Below are 19,172 nucleotides of genomic sequence, written 5' to 3' on the forward strand. Positions count from 1 at the left end.
GTTCAAGCCCTGTGTCAGGCTCTGTGCCTGGAGCTTGCTTCCCATTCTATGTCTACCTCTCACTCTGCCCCTCCCCTACTCTTGCTCTGTCTCTCTCTCACTCTTTCTCTCAAAAATTACAATTAAAATTAAAAAAAAAAATAGGTAAAGTGATATCGAACGAAATGACTATTCATAACCAGAGTAATGTCAGAAAAAGCAAGATGTGGGTGCAAATTCCTCAGGATTATAGATTATGTGAATGCACGCAACACAGCTAGTAATTAATAAAGAACTGTCACATGTTAGAGAAAACTAACAGCTCACATTTTTTGTGCGTTCCAGGCTCTCTGCTATTGCTTTTCATGTATCGTTGTACTTAATCTTCACAATAACCATGCATTTCTATGATTTTCTCCTCTTCACAGATGAATACTTTTAAAGAAATAAAATATATACACAAAGGTACACTGCTTTGTATGTGGCAGAGTTGTGTTTTGAAATGGGCTCAGCTGGATAACAAAGCCTATGTTCTTTATTCTTTTTTTCTTTTTTTTTTTTTTTTTTTTCTTTCAACGTTTTTTATTTATTTTTGGGACAGAGAGAGACATAGCATGAACGGGGAAGGGGCAGAGAGAGAGGGAGACACAGAATCGGAAACAGGCTCCAGGCTCTGAGCCATCAGCCCAGAGCCTGACGTGGGGCTCGAACTCACGGACCGCGAGATCGTGACCTGGCTGAAGTCGGACGCTTAACCGACTGCGCCACCCAGGCGCCCCTATGTTCTTTATTCTTATTGGGGGGCTTCCTTCACGTTTACCTCAGTAATAATAATAGCTAAGTTATGTTCAATATCCTTTTAAAAGATCTCAAAAAATACTGTGTACTGTGTTTGAGAAAATTTAGAGCACAAAAAGGCTAAAGTAACATTTTTTTAATTGGTATAATGTTTATTTAAAAATACATTTCCTGAGAGAACTTTATTTCTTGAAAATTCCCAACAATGGGCTGGAAGAAGTTTTGTAAAGTGTTATTTATTATCTACAGTCAGTTTCAAACTTTTGTGCCATTGTTTTATTATTTTTTAAATGTTTTTAACGTTTTTATTCATTTTTGAGAGACAGAGACGGAGTGCTAGCAGGGGAGGGGCAGAGAGAGAGGGAGACAGAATCCGAAGCAAGCTCCAGGCTCTGAGCTGTCAGTAGAGAGCCTGACACAGGGCTTGAACCCATGAATGGTGGGATTATGACCTGAGCCGAAGTTAGATGCTTAACCGATTGAGCCACTCAGGTGCCCCATTTGTGCCATTGTTTTGAATGAGTCCTGTGGTTTTTTAAATTTTGTTTTGGAAACCTCTGTGTATTCTCATTTTCATACCACAAAGAACAGCCATTCTTGTAAACTACTAGTGAGTTAAAGGAAAAAAAAGTTCTATCTCTATAAAACAACCAGCTGATAGGCAATGTCACAATTCTTTGCTTTGCTGGGCACTAGATGCTCTGATTTCTTTTTCTTTCTCTCGCTTTGAATGAGTTTGTAAACATCAGTTGTCAGAGAAGTAGTCTGAGAAGATTATGGACATGGGACATAACAGTCCATGGGGGGATAACTGTTGATGACAGGACTCTAGTGGTGCAAACACAGAGCAACTGAAAAGCTAAAAATAACCCGGGGCAATTCTTAGACTAGAAATGGAAACATCCTGTGAAAGATGAAGAGCCTCTGGGAGTGACGGATTATAACTTTAAGGGAGTCTGCAAAAGAAGAATTATACATGATCCTAGTAAAGAGTGTGATTCATTGCCTCAGTTACACCCTCGGTGATACCTTTGTTAGCTTCCTCAGCTTGACAGTCTGAATGGCCAATTTGAATCTCCATTTTCTTTTCATTCTCAGATTATAATCACCCGCTAGGGGATAAGGTTTTCATTCACAAGCATGCATATTCAGGGACCAGTCACCCTGGTCACATGTGACTCAGGTGACTAAGAAAGGTGAGTAGTTCATAGCTATGGATATGGTAACTACCAGTAAATATTTTTTCATCATAACTGGGTAGTTTTCCAAGTACTGAAAGTACTTACATGTGTGAAAGCCAGTTGAAGTGTGTGGTTGACTAAGCGGAATAGGAGGGAAGGTGGAAGGAAACCTGTGATTATGAAGTCACGTGAAAACTATTTTACCTTGAGACTAATGATCTGAACATTGTAGATGGAATATTGTGAAAGTCCACTAAATCATGAGGGATCTGGTTGTAGCAGTATTATTTTGGTTCTGATTCCAGAATAGAAGATTGGGAGTTATTTCTTAAACATCCAAAAAGTGTAATTTAGGACAGCCATCCTGCCTAGGTGGGAAAACCTATACAACATTTTTCCTCAAGAGGTAGTACAAACTGAAGATGCTAACAGATTCAAAACATATTTAAGAATGTTAAATACATAATGTGGTATTAAAGCAAAAGCAGGACACTTTGGGGATGTTGAAACCTTAAGAGGTTAGCCTCTAGGAGGATAATCATTCCCTTTCAGAAATATCCTCATACATCACTTGTCTTGTTTTATCATGTCTATCACTTTATCTAAGACTTTATTGGGAATATTTTGCAGCTTAATCTCTCTCACAGTTCACCACTGTTACCATTATCAGATGAGAACTGTGCAAACAGGTGATGGCTTCTTCTAGAAAAGGAAGAATATGAAAATAACCACTATAGGCATTTTCACACTGTTGTTTTTTTTTTTTCTTTTGTGACTTTTCTTATTCTTCTTTTCTGCAGATCACCTTTAAAGAAGGCTAAACAGGGGTTTTAAAATGGTGGGATAACGGGAGAGCAAAAACCAACCAACCAACCAACCAACCATCCGTGTAGTCTTGTTAATAAAAATCCCAATCCCCTGTCTCACATTTGACTGTGGGATTGAGGAAAAGGTTCAGGCAGAGTCCCTCCCCTAGGAGGACGCTGCTAACTGAGCATCTTCCTGCAATCTTCCTGAAACCCTAGTTACTTAACTCCTTTTAAGGAAGTCTTATTTTAAAGGTCATTAAAAGTTCTATTTTCATATTTCGTCAAACTTGCTTCAGAAATTTTAAGAATATTTAAAGCCATATGAGAACTTTATTTAATCAAACTACTGTTTCCATGGCATGGCCTGCAGGGAAGTACTTAACAATAATTATGCTTAAGGTATTACGGCCTTTATACTCATCCAGCACCTTAAATGTGATGTTCTAATAATAGAACTCCAGAGTTTAACACAAGCAAAAGGAAACAAAAGCAAAATGCATGTACCAAATGAAGAGGCTGCCGGCATGTGAACATTCCCTTGTGTGTATAACCAAAAAAATAAAATAAAATAAAAAGGAGCAGCAGCATCTTTAGGCACAATCTAATGATATTTATAAGTGAACCATATCCCTGTGGACAAATTATGGAAACTAGTAAGCTCAGCTATTTGGGAACTGGTTATAGCCATGCAAGACTGTTTTTTAGGAATTTGTACATCAATTTTTGACTTTCAACAAAAATCACTTATAAACTAAATAAGTATTAAGCTCTAAAAAAGTTTTGAGTAAAGATATATAACTGATATGTGGTAGTTACAAAGGTGGCATGGAAGCTGTAAGGGAAAGTATGTCAACCTGGGGCAGTGATCTCTAAAATTTGTATCAGCACATTCCAATTCCATGTCTGAATTTCAGACATGTCAACGTTGTTGAACCCAGGACTGATTGACAGTACCCTAAAATATTTGTCCCTTTTCCTTTTTGGGATTTAGTTGGTAATTTTATGGACCCCTTTTATATCGCCATTCATCAACTCACCCCATTTGCCTGCATGGTTTTTAGGATCTCATCAGTAAAACCCAAGAGAATCTACTGAATAGAGATTAAATAATGAGATAGTTCATTTAGGTCAAGAATGGTAATTGGCATTTCACAAAAGCAGTAATTCATTTGGGCAGTACCCATAAAAATGTTGGTGCTCCCTAATTAAAAAGTACAAATGAAAAAAAATATTTTGACTCTCAAGGAGACAGTGAAACTAACAGAAATCTGGTAAGGGTGGGAAAGGAGACTTTCATGTGCTCTGCTGGTGGAAGTGTTCATTTATTATAAATATCACGGATGAAAATTTGGCACTGTATACATCAAAAGCTCTTGAAAAAGCCGTGCCACTTAAAATCTGCTTCTAGAACTTAGCCTAAGGAAATAGTAATTGAACATGTGCACAGATACATATGTACAAGGATGCTCATTGCAGCGGTGTTTATAAAAGCAGCAAATTGGAAACAATTTATGTGTTCATCAGTGGAGGAAATGTTTATATTGTAGTGATTAAGCATGACTCAGAGCTTTAATATCAAGCTAGAAAAATGTGATAGATGTTTATAAAACAGTATGTAGGGTATGGTACCATTTTGGGGAGTGTGTATGTGAGAGAGAGGGAAAACCTGAAAGGATGCAAAATATTAAGCTCAGCTCTACGAGGTTGGATTACGTATGACTTCTGTTTTTTTTCCTTTTTTACTTTGCTGCATCTTCAGAATTTTTTAGCAGTTAGTATATATTACTTTTATTATCAGGGGGAAAAAAAGAGGTTATTTTTATTCTAAGAAAAAAGTAAACTGAGCTCCTGCTACCTGCAATGCTCAGCAGAGAACTCAGGGTTGGAACAAGACCCGGCCACTAGTCTTCAGAAGCTAATAGTGTGGATAACAGAGTGGGGAAAGAGACTGTGATTTGTACAAATATTCTGGTTCACTCTTGAGTACACCTTGATCATTACAGAGTCACCATCAAGGGATGTTCATGGAACATCCTGACATGCTTGACTCTAAAACCAACCTAGAGTTCTCGCTTCTGGATACCCCCTCCTCCTTGAATGGGCCCTCTGTCCACTGCACTTCCCTCCCATCAACATTCCTGGACGCCTGAGTCCAGTCAAAAAACACACTTATTCATCCCCTGTAATACACCAGTTACTGAGCTGGTTTCCTCCTTGGCTCCCTTGTGTGTCCACATATGTCTCTTTATCTCTGTTAACTAACAGGTTATTTCCTCTTCTTCAACCCTGCTCCCCACAATACTAGTCTTTCCACCTTCAGCATCAATCCTTCCATATGGACAGTGCTTGTCATTTTTCTTTCTACTTTGCATTTTCTCACTATTACATGTTCTTATGGGCTGAGGAGGAGCTCTCCTCAAAGGAACAAATTGGTCCTGGTCTCTTCGCTTTGTGCACAATTGTATAAAGTAAAAATGTCCCACGATTACTTATGCTTTGAATCTGCCTGCACTCTCCCACAGTTAGGGAAAACAGAGTATATCTCATTTATAACTGTATGGCCTGCAAATAAAGTTTCATTGTGCTCTGTGTTTTGTGAGATCTAAATATTTACACAAAGGCTTTTGCTTCAAAAGTTTGGTTTCCCTAGAACTTGCTACATGCATGGATTCAGAGTTTACTGAAAAATCAGAGATCCAATATTTTCACTTTAGTTCTCTGCCATGATTAAAGCTTGCTTTTTTTCCTGTTGTGTCCTTCTTGGATTTAGTTAATTAGTTTTGTTTTACTTAAGGAGGTGTTAAAGACTACAGAGAGCCACGTGTTTTTTTCCACGTTTACATATCAGTTGCTCTTTAATTGTGAGTGTTTTGATATTGTTTATTTTTCGTCATGTAATTCCTCAACTATTATCGTTAGATCTTAAGACTTTTTTGTATCCTGCTTTGTATAAAGGTCGACACCATTGCCCAAATGAGCTTGGACTACTCTCCAGTATCATAGTAAATGACAACCATATCAGATCAGGAGTAGACTATTTGAAAATTCTGGAGATACAATCAGAATATCACTTGCTGTCCAAGGCAAGTTTCAAACACCCTTACACATAAATAAGAGTTTGAGCAAAAATACCAATTACACTGCTTTTTATGCAGATCTTGGACAAATAACTTAAGTTCAGCATTTTAAGCTCTCGAAATTAGATGCCTCTATTGTGAAATGGAACTTCCAGTCTTGTGTTTTGCAGGGTTATTTGGGGACCTGATTTTGTGGACACTTGAGAAATATGAGATTGAACAAATGTTAAGCAGCAAGTTATGTTGTGGATTTACCAAGTGCTGATATCAGGGATTTCAGAAGGGTGCTAAGTGAGACAGGCTGCTCACCTAGAACTAACCTAAATGCCACAGAGCAGTGACACTCAGGAAACAGTGATGCCTGTTTCCTAGGTCCTCTTTTACCCTGGTCCTTCTTTCCCCACCTAGAAGAGAGACCTCATCATGTCACCCTTCATTTGCCTGAAGCATCTATTCAAGGAGAGGTCTAATGCCTCATTTCATTCAGAGATTACTTATGAGAAATTTTCCTGCTAAGTAATTAATTACCATCTTTGGATCTGTCTTTGTGTCCACTAGGACATTCTTTCTCAATCGCTTGTCCTATACTATGGAGGCCTGAACCAGACTCCAGGTACAGGACCAGCACCCACTCGTACTTCTTAGCCAAGAGCAAAAAATTTTCATGTTCTTAAATTCACGACTGTAGCTTAAAAGCACTGGGCACAGTATTTTGTTGCTTGCATTTTTTATCCTGATTTGGTTAAGGAGGATCCTGCCCTGTGGGGCTCTTTTGTTGAAGGAGCCGCCCCATAAATAAAAGGAGGAAAGAAGCCAGCTGAGAGGAGGGAGGCCTGGAAAACATCGCTTGTATGAATCACACCTGACCTCCCTTCTTATTCCCTCTCCTGCTCTCCTCAGCCAAGCTGTTACTGCTCAGACCTGTATGTCTCCTCTGCATCCCAAGTATGAAATGTCAAAGGCAGCAGCCAAAGGCAGAGGTAGTCAGGTCACTATTTCACAGTGGTTGCCACCAGTTCTGGTGTACTGACAATGAACGTGGGTGGCGTTTTTTTTAACCTCTGTAGCCTTTAACTTTCAGTACAGCATTAGGTCAAGTGGCTACCCAGGAGTAACTGAATGCTAGGTGGGTGAGATCTAACATCTTCGGAACCAGAGAGGGCATTGGGTATGAACAGGTAGAATATAGTATAGACTCCAAACTGTAATTGGATTTTTAGTTGATATTTTTCCAGAAAGACGTATTAACAGCTAGAGACTGTTTACTTCCTCGACATTTGAGACATTTGCCTAACACCCTAGTGGGGTCGTCCTAGTGGGGAAGTCAGTAACCATACAGAAGCCATGATCTCTAAAATAATTTTACCTGATAAATTTTCAACCTCTCTTCAAGTGTTTTTAAACTTAAGCTGCTGAACAGGAAAGATTGGCCTTCAGGGTATTTTTGTTTTTGTTTTTCCAAGTTTTTATTTAAATTCCAGTTAGTTAACACAGTATAATATTAGTTCCAGGTGTAGAATTTAGTGATTCATCACTTACTTACAATGTGTGGTGCTCATCACAACAAGCGCCCTCCTTATTACCATTCCCCCCACCCCCCACACATCCCCTCCAGTAACCCTCAGTTTGTTCTCTTTAGTTAAGAGTCTATTTTCTGGCTTGCCTCTCTCTCTCTTTTTGTTTTCCCCTATGTTCGTCTGTTTTGTTTAAATTCCATGTATGAGTGAAATCATACGGTATTTCTCTGACTTATTTCACTTAGTATAGTACTCTCTAGCTCCATCCACGTCATTGCAAATGACAAGATTTCATTCTTTTTGATGGCTGAGTAATATTCCATTGTGTGTGTGTGTGTGTGTGTGTGTGTGTGTGTGTGTGTGTGTGTGTGTGTATCACATCTTCTTTATCCATTCATCATTTGATGGAATTTGGACTCTTTCCATAATTTGGCTCTTGTTGATAATGCTGCTGTAAACATCGGGGGGGCATGTATCCCTTCGAATCAGTATTTTTGTATCCTTTGGGTTAATACCTCCCTAGTAGTACAATTGCTGGATCCTAGGGTAGTTCTATTTTTAACAGTTTGAGGAACCTCTATACTGTTTTCCAGAGTGACTGCATCAGTTTGCATTCCCAACAACACTGAAAGAGGGTTCCCCTTTTTCTGCAGCCTCACCAGCACTTGTTGTTTCATGTGTTGTTAATTTTAGTCATTCTGATAGGCGTGAAGTGGTATGTCATTATAGTTTTGCTTTGTATGTCCCTGATGATAAGTCATGTTGAACATCTTTTCGTGTGTCTGTTAGCCATCTGTATGTCTTCTTTGGAAAAACGTCTGGTTTCAGAGTTTTTGTATTTCATCTTGATGCCATTTGACTTGGTAGAAAACAGTAAAGATAAGGTTTTGAGTAGGTACCAAGAAAGGCATAGAGGTCAGGACTTGAATACTTCATCACTGAATAATCAGTCATTTAAAGAAGTGTATCAGTATTTATCATGAGAGACTATTAAAATTTTACTTCATATAAAGCAAAACTGTAAGAAAGGAATTACTTTTTAGTTCTCTATTATTTCAGTGTCCTGATGGGTGAGTTAGGCCTGGAGTAGAATTATTACTGAAAAATCCATCCGTAAAAAAAAAAAAAAAAAAAAAAAAAAAAAAAAAAGTTTTGTTTATAAGTCAGTCTTTTAAAATTCAGACCAGGCCAGATTTCTTTTTTGTTATGTATTCTTTCCAACCCTACACTGAGTTTCTCCCTTTCTCCCAGTTGCCTAGCAGAGCCTTCTGCCAAGCGATGGGAAACCTGGATTTCACAGCAGCACAAACCTGGTGCCCTTTTCCCTAGCATTGCATTCCAGTAAAACCATATCAGAGTTTGACCTAGTTATTTCACACAGACAGCTGTTGCCAGGTCATTGAGGCTTTCCTCCAAATAAAGGACCATGGTCTTCTGTCACACAGGAAAGACGTGCACGCAGACCAGACTATCCTGGAGCTGCCAGCCAGCCTGTGTGGCTGAGCAAGGGCCATGCAAGGGAGAGTGCCCAGTGCGTCGTGCAGATGTGGGTCTTATTCCAGATCTCCTCCTTCAGACCTTCGATGAGTCCTGCTGGATGCCACCGAAGGCAACAGAATGTGGGCTACAGAGAACAAGTGGCTTTTGTATACTTTTCAGACATCTGTAATGATGACCAGGTTTTCATGACTAAATTCCACCCCAGTTCACCTCCCCCTTTGTCACTGCAAGGAAATTTTTCATTTTTTCCCCCTTCTGTGTAAAAGTTTCCTCTAGCAACTGCCCTGATTGTCACCAATAGTAACATCCTCATTGAAAGGAAGAGAAATCGGGGCACCTGGGTGGCTCTGTCAGTTAAGCGTCCGACTTCAGCTCAGGTCATGATCTCACGGCTTGTGGGTTTGAGCCTTGCATCATACTCTGTACTGACAGCTCAGAGCCTGGAGCCTGCTACGGAGTCTGTGTTTCCTTCTCTCTCTGCCCCTTCCACACTCATACTCTGTCTCTCTCCCTCAAGAATAAACATTTAAAAAATTAAAAAAAAAAAAAAAAAAAAAGAGAAATGGAAGGAGCCTGAAGGACTTTGTGGCTGAATTGAAAAAGACAGGGCTTAGCATTTGTGTATAGCTTTAAATACTCTTCAAGTTTATGGGTGTTAATTTGTGATTGGAATCCTTGGTTAAACGGCACTGTGATGGGGGGTGTTCTGAGTTAGGCCAGCAGCATGCACTCCACAGGTGAAGGAACCTGCTAAATGGGATACGTTTTGAATACTAGCAAGAAACCTGCCCCCACTCCATGGTGGAAAAGACAGGAATATTACCTATCAGTTAAAAAGTAGTCTGATTCTTAAACAACAGCAACAAAATTCACATGAGCATCCTGACAAGCTGTGTGAGAAACACAAACCCAAGTCTTTGCTTAGAGAAAATTAAAATAATTCTATCCAAATCCACATGGTAATAAAAGTTGTTCGACTCTAGTAGGTCCGAGTTCTGCCATTATTTCTTTGTTTTTAAGCCATAAAGCTTTTATGCTCTGAACTAAAGGCTTATTTATTTATCGTTGCTGCCAGGGTCATTTATTTGTTTTGTTTGGTAGGAGTGAAGGGGTATCTTCTGTGGATTCAGGAACATATACCAACAACCATTGTAGCTTTTGTGTTTATCAAAACACAAAATGTGTTTATGCATCATCTGGCATATGTTTAGGGTTATAAAGTGGTACCTTCCTAAAGTGGTGAGGTCCAGAGAGAAGCCATGAAAATATGGCTTAGGAAGGATGGGATTTTCATAAATAGTGCTTTGTCTTAGATTTTTCTTCTTGCTAAATGAACCTCCGTACTTCAGATAGGCACCTCTGGTTATTGTGTTTATTTGCAAACATTCTCCTTTGCTGTTCGAGGAGGGAATAATTCTGAGATGATTGTGTTTACATACATAATACTGATAGTTCCCCATGTGTTTGTAGAATAATCATAAACTGCTTAATTCAAGGACTTCTTTCACCCAGAACAAACTGTGCTCGCAAAGATCATGGTGACCGTGACCTCTTAGTTAAGTAACTATCAGTGCATTTCTTTTTCTCAGTAAGCACGATGATGTATCTATTAAAGCTAGAAAATAAACACTTATAATTGACACTTTGAAAAAATTATATTAAAATTTGTTTTCCTACACAGGAAGAATTTAATGGAAAACCCGACTCCCTCTTTTTTAATGACGGTCAGCGAAGAATCGACTTTGTTCTAGTGTATGAAGATGAAAGTAGAAAAGAAACCAATAAAAAGGGTTCAAATGAAAAACAAAGGGTAAGTTTTTTGTGTGTGCTATTTTCCGTTTTATTTCTTATAATATCGTGAAATGAAAAAAAAAGTGCTATTTTTATGTAAGCAATAAAGTGAAACCGGTATTTGAAATATGATATACCAAACATACTTTCATATTTTCTCTGCTCATCATTCCCTCAAGGCATGTTAACGGATATATATATTTTTTAATTTGAAGCAGAAACTTCCTCAGGCTCTTAACCTCAGTTGGTTTCACAGCCAAAGGCAGACTTTATTCCAAGGAATTAGATTTTTTTTTTTTTTCAACGTTTTTTATTTATTTTCGGGACAGAGAGAGACAGAGCATGAACGGGGGAGGGGCAGAGAGAGAGGGAGACACAGAATCGGAAACAGGCTCCAGGCTCCGAGCCATCAGCCCAGAGCCTGACGCGGGGCTCGAACTCACGGACCGCGAGATCGTGACCTGGCTGAAGTCGGACGCTTAACCGACTGCGCCACCCAGGCACCCCACCAAGGAATTGGATTTTCTATCTGTAGAAGAGATTTACATTAAAATCATACTTGGCTATTTGCAACTAGGTTGGGAAGGGACGCTGAAGATTAGTGATGATAGCCAGTGTAGTAACCACTAGCCTTCAGTGTGCTTTCACTCATGGATGCTGGGTGCCTTTTGCATGCATTGTCTCACTTAATTTTTACATAACCTACGAGGTGCCTTCTGTTATTGTACCATTGTAGATGACCGAGTTGACCCTTAGGTTACAATGATTGCCCAAGGTCACCAACAAATAGTGGAGCCATGGTTCAAATTCTTGTCTTGAATTTAGAACCTGTGCTAGTCACCTCTTCCATTTTCTATCACTTCCTTTTTCTTCCTTTTCATCCGTTGCCATTCAAGCTGCTCCTCCTTCCCTTTCCTCTTCTTCAAGTTTTCTTAAGTAACAAGACTATTTTTATCTTGAGATATTAAACCATTTAGTAGCCTAGGCTTATAACATACCTGGATCTCCTTTACCTGAACCCAAACTGTATTAAGCTGAAACAGGACAAAAAGAAGAGAGCATACATAGGTCACTTTTCCCCACTTTGAAAACAACTCCCTCATTCTTTGTTTGTTTTTCTCACATCTATGGTATTCATATACAGAGCTTAAATTATTCTCTCTGGACTTTCTGAAATACATCATTCTTAAGTCTATTGATTTCTGCTCATTATTTCAAACCAGCTGATGAAACCTGCTTAAAACGAAGCAATCATGCCTGTTTTCGTGTGTTTATTTTGGAAGGGGTAAGTTTCGTGTTTTGCATTCACATGGTATCACAGAGTAAACGCAGGCACTGGAACTTAACATTCACATTCTAATTCTGCCACTCCAATTATTTGGAGTAATTCTAGCTGATATGATAAACTAGTTCTGAATTACAATGTCTTAACATAATAAAAGTTTACTTATTTCTCATGTCAAATCAGATGTAGCATCCCTGTTTGGCAATATGGGTTTAGGGGTATGGGTAAGGCTTGGTCCCTTGCAGTCATTCAGGGACCCAGGCTGACACAGAAGCTTTGCCATATTCAACAGGTAGTTTCTAAAATCATCCTAGGAATCAACATAAATAATAATTTAAGAGAGAGGATGGAGAGGATGTGCTTCGTTACCACTTTGGCCTGGAAATGACGTCAATTTTGCTACATTCTATTGGTCCGAACTCTGGAAAATGGAAAATGTATTTTCTGGCTGGACAGCCATTTCTCTGTAGGAACTCCACATTGTAGAAGTGGAACATGAATCTTTGGTGGGCAGCAGGCTAGTCTTGGCCATACCTATTAACTGGCTATATGACTTGAATGAATTTTCTGGTCAGTATCATATTCATTATCATTTTTGAGATGCATATTATTTTTACATTTTGACATCTTTTAAAATCAGGGTATGTCTTACAAATGGCATATCATAATTTCATTGGCTGAATTTTTCTTATGGATATGTAAAATATTGGTTCATCACACACTAATGGCAACTTAGATTCAGGGAATGGGAATTCCAATACCTAGTCCATAGGCTTATGGTAAGGATTAAGTAAAATATTATGTAGAAATGTGATATAAATTGTTAGCACATATTAAATCATATTAGATAATAGTAATTCCTATGCCCTTACTCTTATTTCCGGCTTTCTTAAAACAGTGTGCTAGCATGAAAAGGCATGACTCCTCTTTTGGTATTATATGATTTCATCACTAGAGGAATGTAGCTTAGAGTGTTTTATCATTTTCCTGTGGACACTAAGATATATTGTGTGCAGTCATAGTCACCGTCATCAAATATTCATTAAGCACCCCTATGCCAGTGGAACTGCACTAAGCACTATGTAAAGTAAGTTAAACAAATCTAATCCATTAAAGTGTAAAGGAAACAGTTCTGGTTTTAGACAAGAGCTTCACTGCCATGGTGAAGGGGCCCTAGAGCTGCTTACATTATTAATAAGTGCTGCATTTGCTTTACCCAGAAATAGGTCCCAGGGTAACTCTCATAAATCAGGAGAAAAAAAGTCATTAGTTTGGCAGTCTCTGAACTCATGGATAGATGTACCATGATGTTGGTTTTTCTAACCCGTGCTTTGAAGTGCTTTGAGACCGTGTTTGTACATATTCCTTAGACTCCACCAGAATTTAAAGCTCAGCTTTGGAATCACATTTTTATTAATCAGAAACACATTTGTGAGTTCTATCATACCCTCTGTCAGGCCTTATTCAGGATTTAGGACTCCACCAAGGAAAGGCAATTCCAAAATCCTGTTTTCTTTGAGAGAAAAAAAAAATTATGTGTAAATCATACTGATTTCCTAAAGCAACACCAAGGTTGACTTTGTCAGTGGCTGATCTAAAGAGTATTGTTAAATACTTTTCTAGAAATGGAGAAAGAAGTAATAGGGCCACAAAACATAGAGGAGTAAAAGGCTACATCTTCCCATGAACAGAAGAGAAAATATTTTTTCTAGCTAAATCTCCAAATAGCATGTCACTTTGTCCCTTTATATTAGTGAAAATACCTCAGGAACTTCACACCTTCCTTTAAAAAGTACAAATCAGGGCACCTTGGGTGGCTCAGTGGGTGAAGCGCCTGACTTTGGCTCAGGTCATGATCTCATGGTTTGTGAGTTCGAGCCCCATGTAGGGCTCTGCTCTGACAGCTCAGAGCCTGGATCCTGCTTCAGATTCTGTGTCTCTCTTTCTACCATCTCTTTCCTGCTTGCACTCTGTCTCTGTCTCTCTCTCAAAAATAAATAAACATTAAAAATATTTTTAAATAAGATAAAAAGTGTTAATCATTTAGATTAGGCATGGGGAATGATTATAAGTTGTTTCAATAATGCATGCCCATTTAGCCTACACTATCCTGGGCACTGAGTCAGTTTGAATGGTTTTTGTTTTTGTTTTTTGTTTTTCTGCAAGAACTCAAAATGTCTTAAATGCTAAAGGAAATAATTTTCTCACTTAAGAAATAGCCCTCCATAAAAGCATCTGGGCACCTGGGCAGCTCAGTCAGTTAAGCATCTGAATCTTGATTTCAGCTCAGGTCATGATCTCACTGTCATGAAATCAAGGCCCAAGTCAGGCTTTAAGACAGAGCATGGAGCCCACTTAGGATTCTCTCTCTCCCTCTCCCGCTGCCCATTCCCCATGTGCATGTGTGTTCTCTCTCTTAAAAAAAAAAAAAGTGTAGCCTAGAGGTAAAACCATTTCTGGGTTGGATAATTTATTGACTTAAAGAGGTCATCAGGAATTGAACTCATAACATCCTTTGCCCTGCCAGCCTCATTATGTTTCTGTTCTTAAACTGACTTCACTTGGTTACAAGATGGCTCTTGTACTCAAGGCATCTGGAGGTGAGAAGAGGGAATGCCCTTTTTTAAGGGGGAAGAAAACTCCTCTAGAAGGGCCCTAAGCAGACTTGCCTTCACAGTTCATGGTCTGTCACAGTCTGTTCCAAAACTTCTTGTTGGCAAGACAATGGAATTACTTCTTCCCATCATTACCACAGACACATGAAGATTAGCCTTTCATCTTTTAAATTGCCTGATCACCCAATACCTGGAAAACCATCAGGCTTTTCTTAGCAGTGAAGAAGGGGGAAGTGACTGACTGTTCAGTAGGTAGCCAGCAGCGTGTGGCATAGTACATGATTAGTGATATCTAAATATGTTCCATGTACATTATGAAGAGCAGAGATGTTCTAAATAAAACAAGTTTCTATATTTTTCTCCAACGCCTTCTGCTTAGTTTTGTTAGCAATGCTTCTTCCACTTCCTTTTGCTAGAACTGCGAACAAGTGGCAGAATCGATCTATTTTGAATTGTGTTTCATATGACCCTTGACCTCCCTTCCAACATATGAGTTTATGACCAAGTAAAGGTAGAATTCAGGGGATGGTAAAGAGGGTGGAGGGGTCTAGGTAGCATAAAGACCATATAAGCAATCCTGACTAAGTGTTTTATTCATTTAATTTTTTATCTGCACAAGCCATTCCTAAAAGTTAACAGAAAATTCATTTCCTTGAAGTTAGATGAGAATTTTTGTATGGAAATGTAAATTTGTATTTCATATCTGACTTTAAGAATTCTTTAGTATGCAGCAGAAGAATCTGGCCGGTGGACGCCATAGAATGTGAGGTTTTTGAGAAATGAGCAATCGAACTAAATTGTATCCAAACTTTCAAATAATGTGAGACAGCTAACTAATTGGTTCCAGATCCTGTGAGCTTTTTAAAACTGTTATCCATTGTTTTAGATGAGTTATCATGAGGCTGGAAATGTTTGCCTAGAAGCCGGAAGAGATCTCTTTGGACATGTTTCAAAGTTCATCAAAAAGTTCTACTACAGTGAACACATTATATCTCTCCATTTACTGAGGTTTTATACATTTTTTTAAGTTTTTTTTTTTTTTAATGTTTATTTATTTTTGAGAGAGAGAGACAGAACATTAGCTGGAGAGAAGCAGAGAGAGAGAGTGGGAGACACAGAATCTGAAGCAGGCTCCAGGCTCTGAGCTGTCAGAGCCCGACGCGGAGCTCAAAGTCACAAACGGTGAGATCATGACCTGAGCTGAAGTCGGACGCTTAACCGACTGAGCCACCCAGGCACCCCTGAGGTCTTATATTTTTTAGTAAACTTTTATAACAGTGTCCATGAAGATCTTGTCCATTTTTATTTTTAATTTCAGGTGTACAATTTAGTGATTCAAGACTTAGATACCACACCTGGTGCTCATCACAATAATTATAATCCTTAATCCCCATCACCTATTTAACCCATCCCACTCTCCTCCCCTCTGGTAACCATCAGTTTGTTCTCTGTAGTTAAGAGTCTGTTTCTTGGTTTGTCTCTCTCTTTTTGCCCCTATGATCATTTGTCTTGTTTTTTAAGTTCCACATATGAATGAAATCGTATGGTATTTATCTTTCCCTGATCTTGTACATTTTTACTATTCTTTTTTTAAAAAAATGTAATGTTTATTTTTGCAGACAGAGGATGAGTGGGAGAGGGGCAGAGAGAGAGGGAGACCCAGAATCTGAAGCAGGCTCCAGGCTCTGAGCTGTCAGCACAAAGCCTGATGCGGGGCTCAAACCCACGAACCATGAGATCATGACCTGTGCTGAAGTCAGACGCTTAACCTACTGAACCACCCAGGCACTCCTTAACTATTTTTATTTTAAAATTTTGTTGTTATTGTCAGAAGCACTTTAAATTGTGGTTTGTGATTTATTGTGTATAAAGTCCATTGGTTTTCATAAGTTCTACCAAGAAAACTTGATAAACTCTCTTTAGTTCTAATAATTTGCAATGGATCTTTTAAGTGAAAAAGACCACATTATCTATGAATGATGAGAGTTTTGCTCTACCTTTGCCATCTTTATACTTCTTTCCTTTCCTTGTCTAGGTGCAATGGCTAAGACCTCTTGAATAAAACCAGGAACACATAGTAGTCACTATTATAGGGTTCCTGATTTTAATGGGAATGTTTCTAAAGTTTCCCCCATTAAATATCACAACTGCTATCAAATTTTGGCAGTTTTCCTTCAAAAAAGTTAAAGGAGTCGCCTTCTAGTCCTAGATTGCTAGGAGTTTTATAACTGGATTTTAAATTTTATCAAATGCTTTCTTTTGTATCTATTGAGGGATCACATGGCTTGACTCCTCATTAAGTCTTATGTGCATTAAATATATGGTCATTTGTGGCCAATAGATGATAACAGTATAAATAACTCAAAAATCATTTATTATTGACTTCAGCTCGCAATGTATGGTTTTCCCAGTCATTAGCTCCTTACTTAGGCTAATATTACATTAACATAGTTTATTTATAATTTGTTATAAAGTGTTTGAAGTCACTTACAGAAATAATATCAAGAATGAAAAGTAATTAGATGAGAAACACAGAGTGACAAATGTAAAGTCCAAGAAAATAAAATGAAGCCAGGTGTCAGAGTAATAAAGTGACTTTTTAAGTAACCATAGGTCCTGTTCAGAAGTTAGTGTTGAGCTATAAATTTGCCTCTGAGTTTCCTAGTAGCCAAAGAAAATGGGAGATGTTATTAATAATATAGTCTAATGTCTTAACACAATAAAAATAAAACTGTCCAAAAGAAACATAATGTTTTGATAATCTCCCAGAAAGAAATTTATTCCATGGAGCCCCGTAAAAGGGAAGCCATGATTGACTAGACTTAACATTGGCCTATCTTCTCCAAATTGAAGAACCAAAGGGATGGCAGAAGGGGATTATGAAGAATCAGAACAGTATAAAATAATTCCTGGAAATGACATGTTCACCGCAGATAGTCCATGAATTGGAAACCTGAGGCTCATCTTAGGATAGGTTAAGAAGAAATGATGGGTAACCATTGTTGGCTGGTTTTACCTTCCCAGATAACTTTTGGTAAGTGTCCTCTCTTCTATTGTAGGGAGCAAAATCAGGTTTGGCTTCAACTCGTTAGCATTTTAGACTAAGGTAGGGAGCCCTTTATATTTTTATCTCCTTTCTTTACACCCTCCTTGCTTATACTAGGATTGCAGGTTAAAAGGAATAAAGTAAACTAGAATCAGCAGTTTCACATCACAGCTACAAAATGTGTCGCCTGGTATAAGCGTGTTTGGTTTTATTTTTGAGTACTCAGCGTAAGAGCAATGAACCCAAATCTTCTTATTCCCAAAATGGGAAGTGTCCTTGGGCCCAGACTGTCCTTAGAACAGACAAACAAAAAGGACCCTGAAATTCTAATAAGTAAAACCTGATTCTTCCATTTCATCTCACAAAGATGTGGAGAACAGAAAATCCTTTCCTTTCCCTGCCTGGTCCTTCTGAGATCTGGCCTTAGGTTTGAAGGAAGAAGCTGTCATTTGCCCTGTCCCAAACATACACATGTGTCTCACTTTTTAAAAGGTATAAGATGGGGAAAAAGAACTATGCTGAATTTTCGTAAGGATTAGTCTTGAAAGGGCTAAATCATCACAGAAGAATAGCTGCTGTATATACATAGAGAAGGCGTGTTTTAAAAGCAGTGTTTCTTAATTTTGTCTGAGAAGAGGCACTTGTTTTGCTCCTTGAAAGTAGATTGTTCAGACAGCATTGTGTACCTACTGAGTCAGAATCTCCAGGAGAAGAGCCCAAAAAATCTGCATTTGAAGCCAGTGCTCCAAGTTGTTTGTATAAGTAAGTACATTTGGAAAACCTTGCACTAAAATGTTTACAGTAGTTATCTCAGCAGTGAGATGTTATTAGATGATAGTTTTCCCCTTCTCAGAAAATTTCTGTTTTCTAAGTTACCCACAAAGAGCATTTGTCTTTTATAATTACACCTAAAATGTTAATTTATAAAGAAAATTTGAAGTGAATTTCAGCTAAATATTTGCTTCTATTCCATGCTTATTATTTAGAATGCTCATCTTTTTTCTGTCCCCTAGAGAATACACACTACCTACTTGAGTAAATTCCTCATCAGATCAGTCCACTCACATTAAATATTTTATCACCAACATGTGAACTTAAATTAAATTCCAATTAAATAATTTATTCCACTTACCAAACCTTGAGCACATGATATATAACTAATAAATAGCGTTTAGAGTAATTAGACAGTAATTTTTTTTGTACAAATTAAGTACCTTTAACTTATTCCTCATTCATCTTTGTAGGCTTAACCAAGATTGGCAAGTTGAAAAATACTCTGACAGCATCATCAGTACTTTGCCTAACAAAGCTGTAAGAATATGTGAAATTAATCTATGCATGTGTTTCATTAATCCCAACTGATTTGCGCTTTATTATCATTACAGTGTGTTCAGTAATTTCACTTTGTAGGCATTCCAACCCCTATTTTTTTATCCTGAAAAAGCTGGGTGACATAAAGAAAATAGTAGATTGGTGTTTACAATCAGTATTATTGCTGTGTAATTCACAAGCCAGTCTTCCCCACAATGACTTTATTAAGCCAAATGAGATGTGTAATCTAAGGTGCTTAGGGA

General features: G+C 38.2%; 1 protein-coding gene across 2 annotated transcripts in view; it reads left to right on the forward strand.

Annotated features, from left to right (window-relative positions):
- ANO6 (anoctamin 6) overlaps nucleotides 1-19,172 on the forward strand; it is a 200,186-nt gene that overhangs the window by 100,891 nt on the left and 80,123 nt on the right. For both annotated transcript variants that reach the window (XM_078449926.2, XM_078449927.2), the window contains one exon: nucleotides 10,543-10,671. In XM_078449926.2, coding sequence (XP_078306052.1) covers nucleotides 10,543-10,671 — 129 coding nt within the window. The remainder of the gene's footprint in view (nucleotides 1-10,542; nucleotides 10,672-19,172) is intronic.

Source organism: Panthera onca, chromosome B4, assembly GCF_046562875.1.
Source record: "Panthera onca isolate mPanOnc1 chromosome B4, mPanOnc1 haplotype 2, whole genome shotgun sequence".
In the NCBI taxonomy this organism is placed as follows: domain Eukaryota; kingdom Metazoa; phylum Chordata; class Mammalia; order Carnivora; family Felidae; genus Panthera; species Panthera onca.